This window comes from Scyliorhinus canicula, chromosome 21 (assembly GCF_902713615.1).
Source record: "Scyliorhinus canicula chromosome 21, sScyCan1.1, whole genome shotgun sequence".
Taxonomy (NCBI): domain Eukaryota; kingdom Metazoa; phylum Chordata; class Chondrichthyes; order Carcharhiniformes; family Scyliorhinidae; genus Scyliorhinus; species Scyliorhinus canicula.
This window is the reverse complement of record NC_052166.1, coordinates 23,600,493-23,616,855: the sequence shown is the minus strand read 5'-3', so window position 1 is coordinate 23,616,855 and position 16,363 is coordinate 23,600,493. Positions and strand designations below refer to the sequence as shown.

The following is a 16,363-nucleotide window of genomic DNA, read 5'->3' as shown; positions in this document are numbered from 1 at the left end:
CACTGGAAGACACCCACATGTGAGACAAGATGTATTAACCTGGACAACAGAGGGACAACCTGGACAACAGGCACTGACTGCACTGCGCCTGAGTCAACAGTAATTAATAATAGTTCATCAGAGCTGTTTGTATTTAGCCGTTGTATCCAACTGTAATCTTAGTAGACATCATAGAAACCCTTCAGTGTTTTAGTCAATTAATAAACAGCTTTGTTCATTTACAAAGCCGTATGTTCTTTGATCACTTCAACTACAAAGACCTCGCCCTCCGTGCATACATGAAATGAAAAATGAAAATCGCTTATTGTCACGAGTAGACTTCAACAAAGTTACTGTGAAAAGTCCCTAGTCGCCACATTCCGGCGCCTGTCCGGGGAGGCTGGTACGGGAATTGAACCGTGCTGCTGGCCTGCTTGGTCTGCTTTAAAAGCCAGCGATTTAACCCAGTGAGCTAAACCAGCCCCTAAGTGTACAGAGAACATTACAATGTCCAGGAATTCAAACCCAAGGCTAATATAGAATACATAGAACATACGGTGCAGAAGGAGGCCATTCGGCCCATCGAGTCTGCACCGACCCACTTAAGCCCTCACTTCCACCCTATCTCCGTAACCCAATAACACCTCCTAACCTTTTTGGTCACTAAGGGCAATTTATCACGACCAATCCACCTAACCTGCACGTCTTTGGACTGTGGGAAGAAACCGGAGCACCCGGAGGGAACCCACACAGACACGGGGAGAACGTGCAGACTCCACACAGACAGTGACCCAGTGGGGAATCGAACTTGGAATCCTGGTGCTGTGAAGCCACAGTGCTATCCACTTGTGCTACCGTACTGCCTATACTGAGGTCATAGTTTACCAGGCAGCAGTGATCCCCATGCTCCTATATGCTTCAGAAACTAGGGCACTATACAGCACGCACGTAAAAGCAGTGGAGAAGTATCACCAGCGATGCCTTTGCTAGATCCATCATATCCGATGACACAAAAGATGGTCCAAAGCCTTCTTTGCCCAACATCAAGGTGCTATTCACTTAAAACCAGCTCCGCTGGGCGGGACACTTCATTTGTATACCTGACACCAGACTCCCGAAGCAACTATTTTACTCGGAACTGCTATAGTCACCGGGAGACTCTCAAGAGAACAGCAGAAGGACTTTAGGGATGGTCCTCAAAACATCCCTGAAAAGACCAAGCATCCCCACCGACTCCTGGGAGCCTCCTGGGTGGTGACCGAGCAAAGTGGAGAAGGGACATCCAGGAAAGCACCGAGCACATTGACAGGCTTCGAGACATCGAGGGAGCACACAAACCTCTAAACAGCCCATCTACCTGGCCCGCATGTGGCAAAGTCCACAGATCGTGCACTGGACGTTTCAACCAACTCACAGCCCACTGAACCGGAGTGGAAGCACGTCATCCTTGATTACGAGGCGCTGCCTAAGAAGAATACTCCTGGTGGACTGAGCGTTACACCAATATTGGTACAATGAGGCATGTGGCAATATTGGTATTCTGAGGCCTTTACTGATATTGGCACACTGCCGGATATATCGCTTCGTTAGAAATGCTTTACGTCATTCCTGCCCACATATGATTCCATTTCATCAGCTATGTTTTGGTCCTGCCAATGTTCTTATGCTTGCTGCCACTCAGTATGGTTATTACTCAGTGCCCGCCATGAATTACTCAGTATGTCAGCAAATCGGAATCCAAATCGTTGACCCACCTTGCTTGTACTTCAAGATCAGGTCCCAGATAGCTCGACGAGCATACGGATCAACCCCTGCCGTGGGTTCATCTAAAATGACCGCTTTGGATCCCCCGACAAACGCGATGGCAACGGATAATTTGCGTTTCATTCCGCCAGACAGCGTCTGCACCAGAGAATGCCGCTTATTGGATAGTCCCAAATCTTCGAACATCCTAACCAGGAAACAACAGAAGTAAGAAAAAGAGGCTGAAAGTAAAATTTGACAAGTCCAAACTGCACTTCTAATTTCCGGTTGACATTTGCTTTTTCACCTTCAGGTATGGAAACGCATTGTAACAGCAAACATTGAATCAGAGGTTTGTAGGTCATACAAAATGAAACCGGACACCAGCGGAAATGATGGAAGGCAGAGAGGATTTGGAACACAGCACGGAGTAACATTCAGTAGCAAGAGATGAATGGAACCGATACACGTACGAAGGGTTATTCTTAGCACTGCTGTCTCACTGGTGAGTGAATGCTCAATCAAAACACCAAGATGGTGGTAACAGCTTGAGATATATGCAAATGGATGGGAAAATACATTTCAGATAGATTAAGGTTAATCTCTCAAGGTTAATCAGCCAAGTGCCCCATAAGGAATTTGGAACCAAGGAGGCTGAGGGGGAATTTTAGTTAATTGACGTGTACAAAATTACAGGCAACCAACACAGAAAATAATATTTTCCCCCTGAGGAGCGAGGTCACTAACTAAGGGCTACTGATTTAAAATTATTGGCTGAAGGATTAGAGGGCAGTTGAGGAGAAGGTTTTTCACCCAGTGGATAGTGGGGAGGTCTGTACTACCTGAAAGGTGGTAATGGCTAAAGCCCTCATGGCAATTTAAAAATATTTGGATAGACATTTGAGATGCCTTCACCCGCAGGGCTACAGAATAGGATCTGGACAGTGGGATTAGAATGAAAACTCCTTTCTTTGGCCAGTACAGACACAGTGGGCAGAATGGCCTCCTTTTGCACTGTAATTGTTCTATTTTCCTATGTTTCGACGAGACTTGCATATTCGGGCAAAGAATCGTTGTACGTGTGAGTATTTTTCAACTTTAACTGACTCTAGTAATTCTGAAGTGTATGGTGGCATTTTCCGTCCCGACACCAGTGCTCAGCATCGCGGGCGAGGTGGCAACATTTGGAGAGCCATTCAACGTCAACGACGTTTTCTCATCCTGCCCACGAAGGTGTCCGCCAGTGTCAGGGCAGGAAAGTCCTGGCCTTGGTTCATTCAGGAAGTATGTGAGCCGCTATAGCTTCAGGTGCAACAAATATTTCTAAAGCCACAGGTTTCGCACTTCTGTGGTTCAGTGCGTTTGGGCCACAACAGACAACAGCCTGGCAAGGCTGATATTTGCCCGTACTGCGACAGGTGTGGGCGGGCTGAGGTGGGCAGTGGGGTTGAGGAGGGAATGTGCCGGTCGGGGACGGGGGGGAGGGGGGGGGGGGGGGGGGGGGGGGGGGGGTTGGTTTGACATGTGCCGCAGGTCACTCTTAAGGCTCTCTGAATCAACTATACACGGTTTCCAGAAAGTTAGCCACAGCGTAAAGCCGAATACGGTATTCACCAAGAAAGAGTTCAATAATATGTAATTATTTTCCCAAATTTGTGCCTCTATTTCTTTCTCTCTACAAAGCTGCTCGTCTCTGTACAGCCCCTTCAACTGGGTACCATGTTTATTCAGATTATTATGATAGAGCAAAAAGGTGATAAGAAGGATCAAACATTTGATATCCTCTTTGCCTTTCTCTCCCAATATGATGGGAGCTCTGCTTTGATAAGGTGAAGCGATAAACTCAAAGAAACTCAAGTGTGAGATGGTGCCTCAAGGGTGTTACCGTACATTAAGGAAGGCAGCATGTTTGTAAGCAAGGATGACACAGAAATGCAAAGTTATGCACAGTAAGTCTAGCAGCAGTAGAGCAAAGTGTTTGCCATCTAATACCAAGAAATCAAAGTCAAAGTGTAAACTGTACAGTGGCCTAAGCTGAATGGTGGTAAACTAAAGGATTATTCTGGAATTTTACTTATGGAGATAACTGAAAATTTGCATAGAATCTTGCCTCAGGGAAGCATGATTATTGAGAAATAGCTGGACTGCAACAAAATAGATAACTTTTTCAAGCAGCCAGTACAGACATGACGGGCTGAATTGATGCTGTAACTCTATTTTATAAGACCATAAGACATAGGGGCAGAATTAAGCCGTGTGGCCCATGCAATCATGGCTGGTATGTTTCTCATCCCCATTCTCCTGCTTTCTCCCCATCACCCCTGATCCCCTAATTAATTAAGAACCTATCCATCTCTGCTTAAAGGTACAGTGATTTGGCCTCCACAGCCTTCTGCGGCAAAGAGTTCCACAGATTGACCACCCTCTGGCTGAAGAACTTCCTCCTCATCTCAGTTTTAAAGGATCGACCCTTCAGTATGAGGCTGTGGCCTGGGGTTCTAGTTTTTCCTACTAGTGGAAACATGGGGCAAAATTCTCCGACAAGAGAATCGCCTTTGGCCGCCGAAAATCCGGCCCCCGCCGGGAAGTGCCGGCGGCGGGAATCACGCCACTGGGCCTCTCCCGCCGCCGAGGTTTGAACCACCTCTGGTGGCGGCGGGATTGGCGGCGCGAGCGGGCCCCTGGGGTCCTGGAGGGGGGCGGGGGGCAATCGAATCCCGTGTGGGTGCCCCCACGGTGGCCAGGCCCGCGATCGGGGCCCCCCACTTAGACTCCGGGCCAGTGCCCTGGGTGCACTCTTTCTCTTCCGCGGCCGCCACGGCCTCCGCCATGGCGGAAGCGGAAGAGAAACCCACATCGCGCATGCGCCGGTGGTGACGTCAGCAGCAGTTGGCCGCTGCGTCACCGCCGGCGCATGCGCCGACCGGCGAAAGCCTTTCGGCCAGCCCCGCTGCCAGGGGCGCCGGTTTTTTGCGCCAGCCTTCTGGTGCCAACCGCTCCGGCGCGGGGCTAGCCCCCAAAGATGCGGAGAATTCCCCACCTTTTGGGAGACCCCCCATCACGCCGGGTAGAGGAGAATCCCGCCCATGCTCTCCACGTCGACTCCATCTGGGCCCCTCAGCATCCTGTAAGTTTCAATAAGATCCTCCCCTCATCCTTCTAAACGCCAATGAGTAGAGACCGAGAGTCCTCTCAGAAGACTAAATCAATGGGGTAAAGGAACTGATGAGCTGGATTCTACATGCTCTGTGGATAGAGGGAAGAAAACCTGGGGCTCTTTTCCAATTCTACATTCCTCCATGTACCTGCGTGAACCCTGTATCATTGAGCTCCTCACTGCTAACAGATCACCTCTCCTCCCTTTTCTCTTTCTCACCCCTGATAATTCCCATCCAATGGGTCACACTTGATCAGCGTCCAGCAGAACCTATTCAAGCCCATTTGTAAGCATGACCGTCGGCAAAGCTTACTTGTCCATTTCTTTGCGGATCTCATCCTCAGCCATTCCTTTCAAGCGGGAGTAAAACCAGAGGTGCTCCTCCACCGTCAATTTGTCAAACAGGACGTTGTGCTGCGGGCACATGCCCAGGTTCTTCCGGATTTCATCCATTTCCGTTCGAATGTCATGCCCATAAATGGTGGCCGAACCGGCAGTGGGCGGGAACAACCCCGTCAGAATGGACCTGGAAAATAGCAATGCGTTAAGGCAATTGGGTGTGAAAATCTCCAGAGTTTGCTTCTCCTGTTTTTGGTGCCTTTTCTTTTTGCCATTTGGCTTCCAACGTATTTATTCCTAGTCAGCTGGACAGTCCCACATCAGTCTGAAACCACCGAGAGCCAACCCCACAACCGCGTCACACACCAGAGGCAATTTCAAAAGTCGCCAGGGCCAACTTTTTACCGCAACGCTTTTTCAACTTTTTTCCCGACCTGATTTTAATTAATTTTGAGGCACAAGTTTCGCTGAAAGCTTTTGCAACTGCCACATTTTGATTCAAGGAAAACTGTCTTTTTGGGGCAATAGTAAAAGAAGTGAAAGCTTTTCCTAGCCTGGAACTCACATCGTGGTGGTTTTACCGGCACCGTTGTGTCCAAGGAATGACACCACCTGGTTCTCGTGCAAGTTGAGGCTGAGCTTGTTCAGAGCCAATTTCTTCCCAGTCTTGTAGACTTTAGTCAGCTTGTCGATGCACACTACTAGGGGCAAATGGCTTGGATCTTCCTCTATCCCACGGGTTTCTTCTGCAAGAAGAAGGGACGGCAAATTAGGCTAGCAAGATGTCCAAGTAACAAGTAATGACATATTTTTTCCAAGTGACCAATTGAGGATCACCTTGCAGTCAATTGAACGACCCTAGGACAGTCTCTCATAAATGATCACGTCAACCATGAGCAACCAGCAAGATATCCACAGCCAGCCAAAATAAATAGACAGCGATGGGTACACAATGGAATAAACCTGCCTCATATATTTCCCTGCACAAATGGTTGCTTTTGATGAAATGGCTAGCCTGCACTTGGCAGCAGAGATTTATTACTCCACACATGCTGTATCATTACTTCCTTGATATCCTTCGTCCACCAGGTATAAAAACAACTTCACTACAAATCGGCACTGAATTCTCAGCCTGTACAATCTAAAAGGACTTGATATATAAGAGTTTTTGATTCGCATTCTGAGACAGATTCTCTGATGCTATCACCCTGGTGGAACGATCTGTCAAGACATGTGGAGCACTCGTCTTGAAAACAAGTGCTGTTCCCACAACACACATGAAGCTCAACACAATCCAGGACAAAGCAGCCCATTTATTGGTACCTCATCTCCCATCTTAAACGTTCACTCCCTCCACCAGCGACACAGAGTGGTAGCAGTATATACCATTTAAAGGATGGACGGCAGCAATTCATCAAAGTTCCTTCGACAGCACTTTGCAAACCCATGACCTCTATCACATGGAAGGACAAGGGTAGCAGATGCATAGTATCACCAGCTGCTACACGCCCCCCCCCCCCCCCCCCCCCCCCGACTTTGAACTACAGAGCCATTCCTTCATTGTCATTGGGTCAAAATCCTGGAACCATCTCCCTAAAAGCACTAAAAGCAGTGATCTATCTGGGCATACCTACACCACATAGACTTCTGCAGTTCAAGAAGGAGACTCTCCCTCCACCTTCTCAAAGGCAATTGGGAATGGGCAATAAATGCTGGCCTAGCCAGAGATGCCCACATCTCGGGAATGAATTACAAAAATGAGATTTTTTTAAAAAAGTGCTATGGTTTACCTTGATATGAAGATCCTCCCAAAACTGCAGAGAATTCTGCATCCTAGAAAATGGCAAATGTCCCCATGTGTCTAAATTGGTACTTTTGTCCCCAGGGGTGGATGTACAATGAAACACACCATGCCCTGGCACGGGACGGCCAAACACTTCAGAGGCCCAAAATTCAGGATAGTCACTTGAAACAAAATTTGATTAACTTAACACAAACCCAAAGGCAGAAAGGGGTGACAGTGAAACACAACGAAGATAAAGTTCAAGTTCTGGGCTGGTCCACGGTGCTCGGAGGAGTCTGCTCTTTGGGCGATAGCCGTTCCTTACCCCAGCCCTGGTTTGACTGTGGAGTCGGCTGTCGGGGGTGGGGGCAAGCGTGAGTGGCCTGGGGTGGACCCCTTCTCCACTCGCCATGGGATCCACCACTGTCCTATTAAGGATCCTGCTTTATTTGTTGCCTGCAGATTCTGTGTCCATACCTGAAAGTTACCTATCCTTTTTCTACAGACGTTGGCGGACAGAGAAACCTGGAGCTGCAACCCACAATTATTAAGAGTTGCTACTTGAAATGTGCAATAAAATCTAAAAGCACAGATCAGAATGGCTTGGACCATCTATCTGTGATTGGGACAATGAAGCTTGAGTTGTCTAGTGCCAAAATGAATTAATTGCTTGGGGCAACTTTCCCCCGTTGTGTCAGTATCACAGAGGCTACTGGTTTTGCAATCCGATGAGAAGCTGACAATTAAACGCGACGGGGGAAAACAAGCAGTGTGTCAAACCCATTGGCCAAGTCAAACTTGAATTTGTCAGTTTCATGACCTGGGAATGGTTCAGGAGCAAGCTGGCAATTTGAAGTTGCCATCATTCAAAACAATCCGAATGCAAGACTGCCACAGCCTCCACCCTAATTCTAAATGATAATTCTAATCGTCCCAGGGCAGATGGTGGAATTTGAATTCACTAAAAACATCAATAAAAGACTGGAATAAAAAGCCGAATGATGGCCATGAAACTATTGTCAATTGTCATAAAAACCCATCTGGTTCACTAATGTCCTTCCGGGAAGGAAATCTGGTATCCTTCCCGAGTCTGGCCTACACGTGATTCCAGACCCACAGCAATGTGCTTGACTCTTAATTGCCCGTAGGGATGGGCAATAAATGCTGGCCCAGGCAGTGACACCCACCTCTCATGGATGAATAAACAAAGGCGGTGGTGAACTGTCTCTTGAACCACTGCAGTCCATCTGGTGCAGCTACACCGACAGTGCAGTTAAGAAAGGGAACGCCAGGAGTTTGACTGAAGGAAGTACAAGTGAAATGAAAAAAAATAAAAATCGCTTATTGTCACGAGTAGGCTTCAATGAAGTTACTGTGAAAAGCCTCTAGTCGCCACATTCCGGCGCCTGTTCGGGGAGGCTGGTACGGGAATCGAACCGTGCTGCTGGCCTGCTTTAAAAGCCAGCGATTTAGCCCAGTGAGTTAAACCAGCCCCTAAATGCTGTTGTTCCTTGAAAGGAGCACTTTGGGTCTTGAACGGTGAGGAGGGAGGAGACGGAAGGGCAGGTGTTACACTTCTGCGATTGCAGGGAAAGGAAAGTAAGTACGTTTTTTCACTCATTTAATGGCATTTTAAATTCTAGCATGGCCCGCTTAAAGAATATGTCCAGTTTTCAAAGAGCCAGATGTGATGCTCCGTGCCTGGATTGCCATTGAATGTCAAGGTTAAATTCTGACACTTGTGTGACGCAGATGTTTCTTGCCACATATCAGCCCAAGCCTGAATGTTACTTCATGTCACTGCCTTCCTGATATGGAACATTGGTTTAGCTCAGTGGGCTAGACAGCTGGTCTGTAATGCAGAACAAGGACAGCAGCGCTGGTTCAATTCCCATACCAGCTTACCCGAACAGGCGCTGGAATGTGGCGACTTGGGGCTTTTCACAGTAACTTCATACTTGTAACAATAAAAAGTTATTATTAAAACATTGTGCGAGCACGAGCAACCCCTTTCTGATCTTTAGGTGGAGGGAACTTGTTGTTTGTTCTGTACCAGCCCAATCCTCGCTTAACTTTCCTTCTGTTATTTCTGTGTCTGGAACAGTTTTACTTTTTTAGTTTTTTCAGATCGTATGATTTTTATAATTTCTCTTTGCCTTCCTGATGAGTTTTTAAAAGTTCTCTCTGACGTTTCTCCTCTAATATCCAATAACTTATTTTATGTCTTCTTAAAAAAGATTTCATTTTCCCTTTAGTTCTTTATTCAACCGCAGTGCCCCATCTTCAGCTTGCTTGTTTATGTTTCTAATTAATTATCCTTAAGATTTTCCACTGCTTTTCTAACTCGTCACTTTTAGTTCTGTCATAATTTCCTCACAATTGTTTCAATTCCAATCCATTACCTTAGCCATTGTCCTACTGATGTCACTCTCAATGCTAATCTTGAATCTTACACTTTGGTGATCACTACTATCAAGATGCTCTCCAACGCTTCCATTTCCTATCTGCTCCGGTTCATTACCTGTTAAAAAATCCAGAAGTGATCTATTTCTATCCGGAGTTATGAGTGTGAAAGGTATATACTTTTTTACTCATTTACGGGATGTGGGGTCGCTCGTTAGGCCAACATTTATTGCCATCCCTAGTAACCCTTCAGAAGGTGGTGGTGACACTGTGTAAAAACTCAAGTTCTTTTTCTCCCTCTGTTTCTTTCCACCTGTTGGTGGTAGTTGAAATCTGCCATGAATATTATTCAATGCTTGCTACTACACCCATAGATTCATCTACATATTTCTGCTAGCTGTTCCTTTCCACTGTTTGGTGGTTTATGGTATACTCCTGTTAGGGTGATTGATTCCTTATCTTTGAAATCAATTCATATGGATCCTGGATCTATTGTGCCACTAATCACACCATTTTGTTCCCCTGCCATTATTTTATCTTTCATCTTTAACTAATAGTTACTCCACATCTCCTTGTTGAAAGCTCACTGACCTGAACTATTAACCGTTTCTCTTGCCGCAGATGCTGCTAGATCTGCTGAGTATTTCCATCATTTTCTGTCTTTCTTTCAGATTTCCAGCACCTACAGTATTTTGCTCCCCACTTCCTTCCTAAAGTGTGTTATAGCCTGTAATATATAGTTGCTAATCCTGTTCTCCACATGTTTTAGTCACCCTTACTACATCTGGACTCTTTCCACAAACTATTACCGGCAGATCATCCATTTTATGTTGAATAATGCATAGGGTGCTCTACCAATGGGTCCAATTCATTTTAATCGATTTTTCCTCTCCTTTTTTCCTAGTAATTACTTTGCCTTTATGCTCCAAAACTTTATCCATATTCATGCTGCTCATTTTCCTTCCTTTAATTTGTGCTTTACCTTCTTGTCCTGATTTTTATTGTTGTATCTCTGAAATTTTTAGCAGTTATTAGTTTAAAGTCTTATTTACTGCCTGCATTATCCTTTCGGCTAGGATGATGGTTCAGCCCAGATCAGGTACATCTACCCCATCACCACAGTTCCTCCTTATCCCAGAATTGGTGCTAGCATCCCCTGAAATGGAACCCCTTCTTCTCAGGGCACTACTTCAGCCAGCTGTTGACTTCCTTAGACTGCTTGACTCAGTGGCAATCTGCAGGAGTTGGCTAACAATCATAAGACCTGTGTGGTTCTGTTTTTGAATTCAGCTCCTAACTCTTGACACTCATTAAGCTGGACCTCTTCCTCAGATTTTCCCATGTCTTTGCTTCCAACATGGAGCACAACATCTCCAGCCGGTCCTTCTCCTTTTCTGATTCTTTTCTAGCCAATTTGAGATGTCACCTAGATGGTTAGGCAGCAGATGCTCTGGGGCTCTCAATTCTGAATGCAAGGAATGCTATCCTACCCCCTAATGATAGAATTCTCAATAATTACAATCTTTCTACTCTGTACCTCATCCCGTTGGAAAGCCTCCTGCCCCACGGCATGGGCTGGCATTCTAGCTGTCCACCCCACAGGCCTTCTCCTTCCTCTCAGGTACTTTGCTAATTGCTGCCAGGAGCAGTGTCCACTGGATCTCCTAAATTCAACGTCCTATCTTTCCTTTACCGGGTTAACTGATCGACACGCCCGCCCTTTCTGCACCTGTGCTCTCCTCTGGTATGTGATGGCAAATTATCCCGCACTTCCTCCTCCAGCGTTATGTGCTGCAGCGCCTCTAGCTCAGATTTCAGCTCAACAACTCTGAACCGGAGTGCGATGAAGCAGAGACATTACGTGTTGATGTGGCATCCGAGAAACCAGTTGTCCACAAATTTCCACGCACTTTAATCATGACAAACTACCAAGTCTTAAATTTAGCTAGTAATCTCCTACCTTGAGCTATTTATTGATCTATTTGGTCACCACAGTTGAAGTTGAATTAAATTTTGCTTTCTGTTAACTAAATTAGTAATTACAATTACTAATTGTGGAAATTTTCTACTAGTATCGTCCAACGGGCTTGTGGTGATTTAGCAGCTGGATCTTCAGCATTCCGTGAATTTCCATTGGTGTGGTAAATATTGGAAAGATTTATCACTGAAACTGAGTAACTGCAACAGGGAAACTAGATTCAACTAGCTGCCTGTGAATGTCAGTGTAAAGACACTTGGGAACAGTGAAAAATCAGTTGTAAATCAGTTTTGTAAAGCAATTTCAGCCCATTACTTGCAGAACAACTGACCATTTGGCCCGACATATTCATGCTTGGGTTTCTGCCCTATACGAGCCTGCTCCCACATCAACCACCTATCAGTTAAATGCATATTTTAGTGCAGTTAGCATTCAATTACATTGTTCATATTCCTTTGACTTGCACTTAATTATATAAATATTTATTATACCAATACTAATTCCAAGTTTAACACCAACTCCTAAAGATACTATACCCACAGAGGGATGTCTCAGTACATAGAACATAGAACAGTACAGCACAGAACAGGCCCTTCGGCCCTCGATGTTGTGCCGAGCAATGATCACCCTACTCAAACCCACGTATCCACCCTAGACCCCTAACCGAACAACCCCCCCCCCCCCCCCCCCCCCCCCCCCATACCTTACTTTTAAGGACACTACGGGCAATTTAGCATGGCCAATCCACCTAATCCGCACATCTTTGGACATATTTGGATTATAATCTTTGTTTCTTCGGGTTGTGTGTGTTAATTAAGGCATCACACCTTTTCAACTTCTTCTTGTGAGATTATTTACCTATTTACTTGATCTAATTTATTTCGTAACTCTTTCCACTTCTTCCCCAATTCCCACTCTCACCGAATTCCTGTTGCCTCTTGCTTTTTCAGATTCTCTGAATTCTGTGCATACGTGGCTCTGGATTGAAGCACCAATCCTTCCTACTGTCCCAAGCTACTAACCAGAACAACATACACTCTTCCAACAGTAAAGCGTCTTAGCGACCAGAAATAGATGAATCAGTAAGTTACCCAGCCTCCTGCTCTCCATTGCACAGGCCTGATCATCCTCCATGATGCTGAGTCTACTGCTTCTTGACCAGGGCCAGGACCATTCCCATGTTTCAATTCGTCCACTGCCCAACCAATAGGATTTCTGGAATGGAAAGTACCAAGGCCTGGGCAGCCCATACATCCCTGGATATAAAGGATAAAATAGATTAATATGTAAATGACAAAGGAAGGTATGTTTTCCAGCTGCCTCAAAGCACTTGACAGCCAAATGATTACTGTCCATTCTTAGGTAAATACAGCAGCCACCAGATACGCAGAAAGGGTTCAAGAGCAAGATACGTGACCAGGTAACCCTGGTCCATGATATGATGTATTAATCATTAAATTTCAATACAGATAACTGCAAATCATTTCTTGGTAGCTTCCAAGGAACAATCTTATCATCGAAACAATCCACGGTGCAGGGTACACTGGTTAATTGGCATCACACCGACTGCACAATAATGGCTTGAAAATAATAATGAGAGTGCAGTTTACGAGTGTACATTATTGGAAACAAAGACAGAAATTCTGTAATGATCTATAGACAGTACTCGACTCTATAAGTTCAATATAATATAAACTTCCTTCTGATTGTTTCAAATATTATTAGCACGGTTGGTTTTCCACGTGGCAGAAGAGGTTAGATATTTTTCATGACATTAGGTTCCTGAATTGGGGCTCATGGAATTACATTTCACAATGACACAAGCCATGAATAAAATTTTGCTTTGATCACACAAGGCAATAGGATTTTTCATTAATGCCTTCTGCATCAAATCCATCCCGTTTTCCCCATAAACCTTGATTACCAACTTTACAACCAACATTACATCACTTTGGTAGCTTTTTAAAAGGTCTTCCGTCAAAATAATTTCAGAAAATTATTTTCATGTGAGTTGCTTCTTCAAACCAATTGATATCACAGTGATGCCAGTGTTTTAACAGGTAGGAAGAAAGGAGAGGAGAGGAGAGGGAAGGAGAGAAGAGGGGAGGGGAAAGGGGGTAAGGAGGGAAATGGGGAAGGGGTAGGAGATGAAATAGGGGAAGGGGGAAGGTGAGAGGGGAGGTGAGGAATGGAGGGGGAAATGGGAGGGGAGGAGTGGGGAGCAGAGTGGTTCAGGGGAGAGGGTAAGGGGGCAGAGAGGGGAGTAGTGGGAAAGAAAGCGATATTCATATAATCGCCTTCAACCACTTCAGGAGATCCCAAGCACTTTCAATGTTATCCATCCATCCAATTTTTCCGCTGCCCCTTCTGATTTTACCCCCAATTTGTCCTTCATTTGTTGCCAGGGCAAGGCTGTCAGATTTCCATCGTCAGTGTTCACAATTGGCTAACTTTCACTGTGATCAGAGGTGAAACTATTGCCAACAAAGCACAAAGAGAGAGGGAAGCGAGGGTGGCTAGGCAACAGCTCGTCAATTCCATATTGGAAGTAGACTGCTGATACTCTGAGGCCCCGACCTTAGAGCTCCTGGTGGAGAGTGTTATGGGCCAGGGTTTAGACAGCCCTAGTGTATCATGGAGGTCACCTGACCCACAACTCTGAATAGATTGTGGTTATGGGGAGCACACGGCCTTACTTTGCAGGTGTGATGCAACAGAGATCTACAGTACTTTTAAATTAAAACAATGTTTATTTATGAAACCAGTTAACACTTTATATACCCGCAGTAAACATCTTAACAACTAATCAGCATCAGCAAATCCCTCAAAGAATACAGTACTCTATAAGTAACTCTTAATCTTGCCTTGCAACATCCATAAGACAAAAAGAACCCTCTTTCCAGAAAGACATCAGGTTTAACTTCACTACTGAGAACCGTTACCACTTTGAAAGCACCAAATGAACATTCTTTAGCTTGCAGAGATTCATATACATCTTGCTGTGATTGCAGCTTTTCCAAATCGAAAACAAAACTAAACATACCCTGTAGCTGCAAGCCCAAAGTGAAAGTAAAAGTAAACAGACAGCCCAGCTCCACCCACACTCTGACATCACTGATAAACACACATTTCTTAAAGGTACATCCACTACAGATACTTTTCTAAACACCCATTTCTTAAAGGTACTCTCACATGACAAGAGGAAAAAGTTACAAAGGGACTTTGACCTGCTCCCCATGAGGAAAGCAGTGCACCAACTCCACCAAGCACAGGGGACCCTGTACGAGCATAGAGACAAAGCCAGCCACCTGCTGGCAGGCAGGCAGGCAGCCACGAGGGAGGGAGGTCAGATTAGAGACAGCAAAAGCAAACTAGTAGCGAAGCCGGAAAAGGTCAACAAAACATTCAAAACCTTTTCCCGGTTGCTGTACACCTCCGAGCCCCAATCAGGGGACTTGAGGGTGAAACAATTCTTCAATGGACTGGACATACCAGTCGTGGAGGATGACAAGAAGCGGGGGCTGGAAGCACAGCTTGAACTGGGAGAAGTTCAGTTCTAGGGGCAGCACGGTAGCATGGTGGTTAGCATAAATGCTTCACAGCTCCAGGGTCCCAGGTTCGGTTCCTGGCTGGGTCACTGCTTGTGCGGAGTCTGCACGTCCTCCCCGCGTGTGCGTGGGTTTCCTCCGGTTGCTCCGGTTTCCTCCCACAGTCCAAAGATGTGCGGGTTAGGTGGATTGGCCATGCTAAATTGCCCGTAGTGTCCTAAAAAGTAAGGTTAGGGAGGGGGGGGGGGGGGGGTGGTTGTTGGGTTACGGGTATAGGGTGGATACGTGGGTTTGAGTAGGGTGATCATTGCTCGGCACAACATCGAGGGCCGAAGGGCCTGTTCTGTGCTGTACTGTTCTATGTTCTAAGTCATGGAGAGCATCAATTCCATGCAGGTGGGGTAGGCACCGGGATCAGATGGATTTCAACAATCAACTTGCGATGGCACTAGCCCCGCACCTGCGGGAGATGTTCACAGACTCACTGGCGCGGGGTACTCTGGCGTCTTCGCTAGCACGAGCTAATCCCCAAGAAAGACAAAGACCCAACAGAATGCGGGTCCTACAGACCCATTTCACTGCTAAACGTAGACACGGAAATACTGGCCAAGATCCTGGCCAGGCGATGGAAAAACTGCGTAGCAGAGATAGTAGCAGAAGACAAAATGGGCTTTGTCATGAGTAGACAGCTAACATCGAACATCAGGCACCTGCTGTACGTGATCATGACCCCATCCGGTGAGAGAACACCTGAGGTGATCATCTTCCTGGATGCAGAAAGGGTCTTCGCCAGAGTCGAATGGAAATACCTCACAGGAGGTACTGGAGCGGTTCAGGCTTGGAGCAGGGTTCACTGCCTGGGTGAAACTCCTGTACAGCACTCCTACAGCAAGCGTATGGACAAATACCAAGTACTTCCAGCTGCACAGAGGCACCAGGCAGGGATGCCCACTGTCCCCACTGCTGTTCGCCCTGGCAATCAAACCACTGGCGATCACGCTGAGGGCCACAAATAACTGGAAAGGGATCCGGAGAAGAGGCAGAGTGAACAGAGTCTCAGTCTATACAGAAGACCTGCTCCTCTACATCTAGGATCCAACAAGCAGTATGGAAGGAATCATGATGCTCTTGCGAGCGTTTGGAACCTTTTTGGGCAACAAACTCAACCTGGGCAAAAGTGAGGTCTTCCCGGTGAACCGGCAAGAGGGAAGAGCAAAGCCGGAGGGGCTGCGATTTAACCAGACCCGACACAAATTCCGCTACCTGGGGATCCAAATTGCTCACGACTGGACCCGGATCCACAAATGGAGCCTGACCAGCCTGATGGAGGAATTAAAAAAGGACCTGCAGCGATGGAACACATTCCCACTATCCCTGGCAGGGAGAGTGCAGACGATCAAGATGAATGCCCAGGTACTTCCTGTTAGAATCCA

The 16,363-nt window shown here is 46.2% G+C and overlaps 1 protein-coding gene across 3 annotated transcripts in view; it reads right to left on the bottom strand.

The window, feature by feature from the left end:
* The window catches only part of abca2 (ATP-binding cassette, sub-family A (ABC1), member 2), a 577,021-nt gene that overhangs the window by 143,836 nt on the left and 416,822 nt on the right, over nucleotides 1–16,363 (bottom strand). For all 3 annotated transcript variants that reach the window (XM_038782183.1, XM_038782184.1, XM_038782185.1), the window contains 4 exons: nucleotides 12,474–12,638; nucleotides 5,784–5,964; nucleotides 5,193–5,405; nucleotides 1,734–1,930 (listed from right to left, as the gene is read on the bottom strand). In XM_038782183.1, coding sequence (XP_038638111.1) covers nucleotides 1,734–1,930; nucleotides 5,193–5,405; nucleotides 5,784–5,964; nucleotides 12,474–12,638 — 756 coding nt within the window. The remainder of the gene's footprint in view (nucleotides 1–1,733; nucleotides 1,931–5,192; nucleotides 5,406–5,783; nucleotides 5,965–12,473; nucleotides 12,639–16,363) is intronic.